This window comes from Austrofundulus limnaeus, unplaced genomic scaffold, assembly GCF_001266775.1.
Source record: "Austrofundulus limnaeus strain Quisiro unplaced genomic scaffold, Austrofundulus_limnaeus-1.0 Scaffold64, whole genome shotgun sequence".
Taxonomy (NCBI): domain Eukaryota; kingdom Metazoa; phylum Chordata; class Actinopteri; order Cyprinodontiformes; family Rivulidae; genus Austrofundulus; species Austrofundulus limnaeus.
This window is the reverse complement of record NW_013952466.1, coordinates 106359-108068: the sequence shown is the minus strand read 5'-3', so window position 1 is coordinate 108068 and position 1710 is coordinate 106359. Positions and strand designations below refer to the sequence as shown.

Sequence of the window (1710 nt, the reverse complement as noted above, 5' to 3'; positions counted from 1 at the left end):
CAGGGGCGTGTCTTAGAGAGAGGCTTTTATACCAGAACACAGCCGCTGAGACGAAACCGTGGAGAAGACACGTCACAGTGGAGAGCCGTTAACCAATATGCAAATTAGCCTGTAGTACCACTGCTCTACCCATATGCGCAGCAAAAACACGTTTTTAGACCAAATATACAGATTTGAACAAATACGCACAAAAACATCAAAATTAGCACAGAAACAGTACTACACAACATTTTAGACACATTCTAGACAGTTTATCAGCTAAAAAAGGTTAATTTTGGGGTAAGTTACTCTTTAAAAATGAAAGGCTTGCCAGTCCTTGAATGAATGCATATCATCCACCACCTTTCACACCAGAGATGTTAAAATCATCTTATGTTGAGAACGGATGGAGTTGTAGCCATTTTGATCTCACATCTAAAATGTTTTATACTATCTCATGCAATACTGCCACATCTCAAGACATGTTCTAGTGCTCAGAGTGTGTTGTGATGGACTCCAGTATCTGTCAAATTGACTGACTTGTTGTCATTTCTCTGTTGGCTGATGTTGATCAGCTGTAGATGAACATCCAATAATTGTGTTTTTGAGTTGTTGTTTTTTTACTTTGTTCAGAAGATGCTGAGATATTTTGAAATTAGACAGATAGTTTCACTGTTGGCAGTGGGCAAAAACAAAGTGTGTGTGTGTGTGTGTCTGTGTTTGTACCGTTCTGCAGCGTGTTGACGTCCTCCTCCCTCAGCGTTAATTTGTTGCTGACAGTGGACAGTTCCTGCTGTGAGTTTTTCAGAGCTTTACTCAGCTCTCCAACCTGACATCAGGGGCAGACAAATGGTTTTGTTTTACTTATAATAAAAAGCTCACTTTGCAGAATTAGACCCAGCTCTGAAGTGACCTTCTATTTTAAACTGAGTGAGAATTTAAAGGACCAGTACGCTGATGTACATGTAGAGTCATGAAAACAAAAATATTGTTAAATGTTATTAATTAACTAAACTTTCACCAAAATCCAAAACATAAGTGAAAAACTTAATAGACCTTCACTGTTTCATGTGAACTAGCAGGATAAAGATCTAACTAGAATAGTTGGAGAAATTATGAAAGGACTTGTTACATGCTGTTCAATTTAATTAAAGATTAGACTTTACTGTTTGTTGCAGATCATTTATCTACTACCATCCCAAATTTGAGGCAAATGTGTCTAAAACTGGCTGAGTTATGGTCAATTTTAGGTATGGCGGACATCTTGAATTTTTGATTTGGCTTCAGTATTGATGACGATGATTCTTAGATGCCACCACACCAAATTTTGGTCCAAAATGTTTTACAATGGCAGAGTTATTGCATTTTCAAATTAGCTCTTGTGGCCATCTTGAATTTTTATTTAACATTCAGAATTTGTCAAAGTTGTTCATGGCTACTACTATGTAGTTCCAGCTCTGTAAATGGCTGAACTATAGTTTTGTTTTTTTCTTTTAATTAGCATCAGCAATTAGCTTAAACTTGTGATTTGCATTCAGAATGTATTGATAGATCTCAGCTACAAACTCACCAAATATCAGCTTTTGTGTGTCTTAAAGGGATCCATGATTAGTTATTATGACCCCCGCACGTGAAGCATAAGCGGGAGTCATAATGTTTTCGTACTGTTTATTTATTTATTTATTTTTTCAGTGATTTTTGGTCAACCGTAGCACAAAAATGGCTGCACCG

General features: G+C 36.8%; 1 protein-coding gene across 5 annotated transcripts in view; it reads right to left on the bottom strand.

Annotated features, from left to right (window-relative positions):
• golga1 (golgin A1) overlaps window positions 1–1710 on the bottom strand; it is a gene marked incomplete in the record, with an annotated part of 54539 nt that overhangs the window by 12785 nt on the left and 40044 nt on the right. For all 5 annotated transcript variants that reach the window (XM_014009960.1, XM_014009957.1, XM_014009958.1 and 2 more), the window contains 1 exon segment: window positions 706–808. In XM_014009960.1, coding sequence (XP_013865414.1) covers window positions 706–808 — 103 coding nt within the window.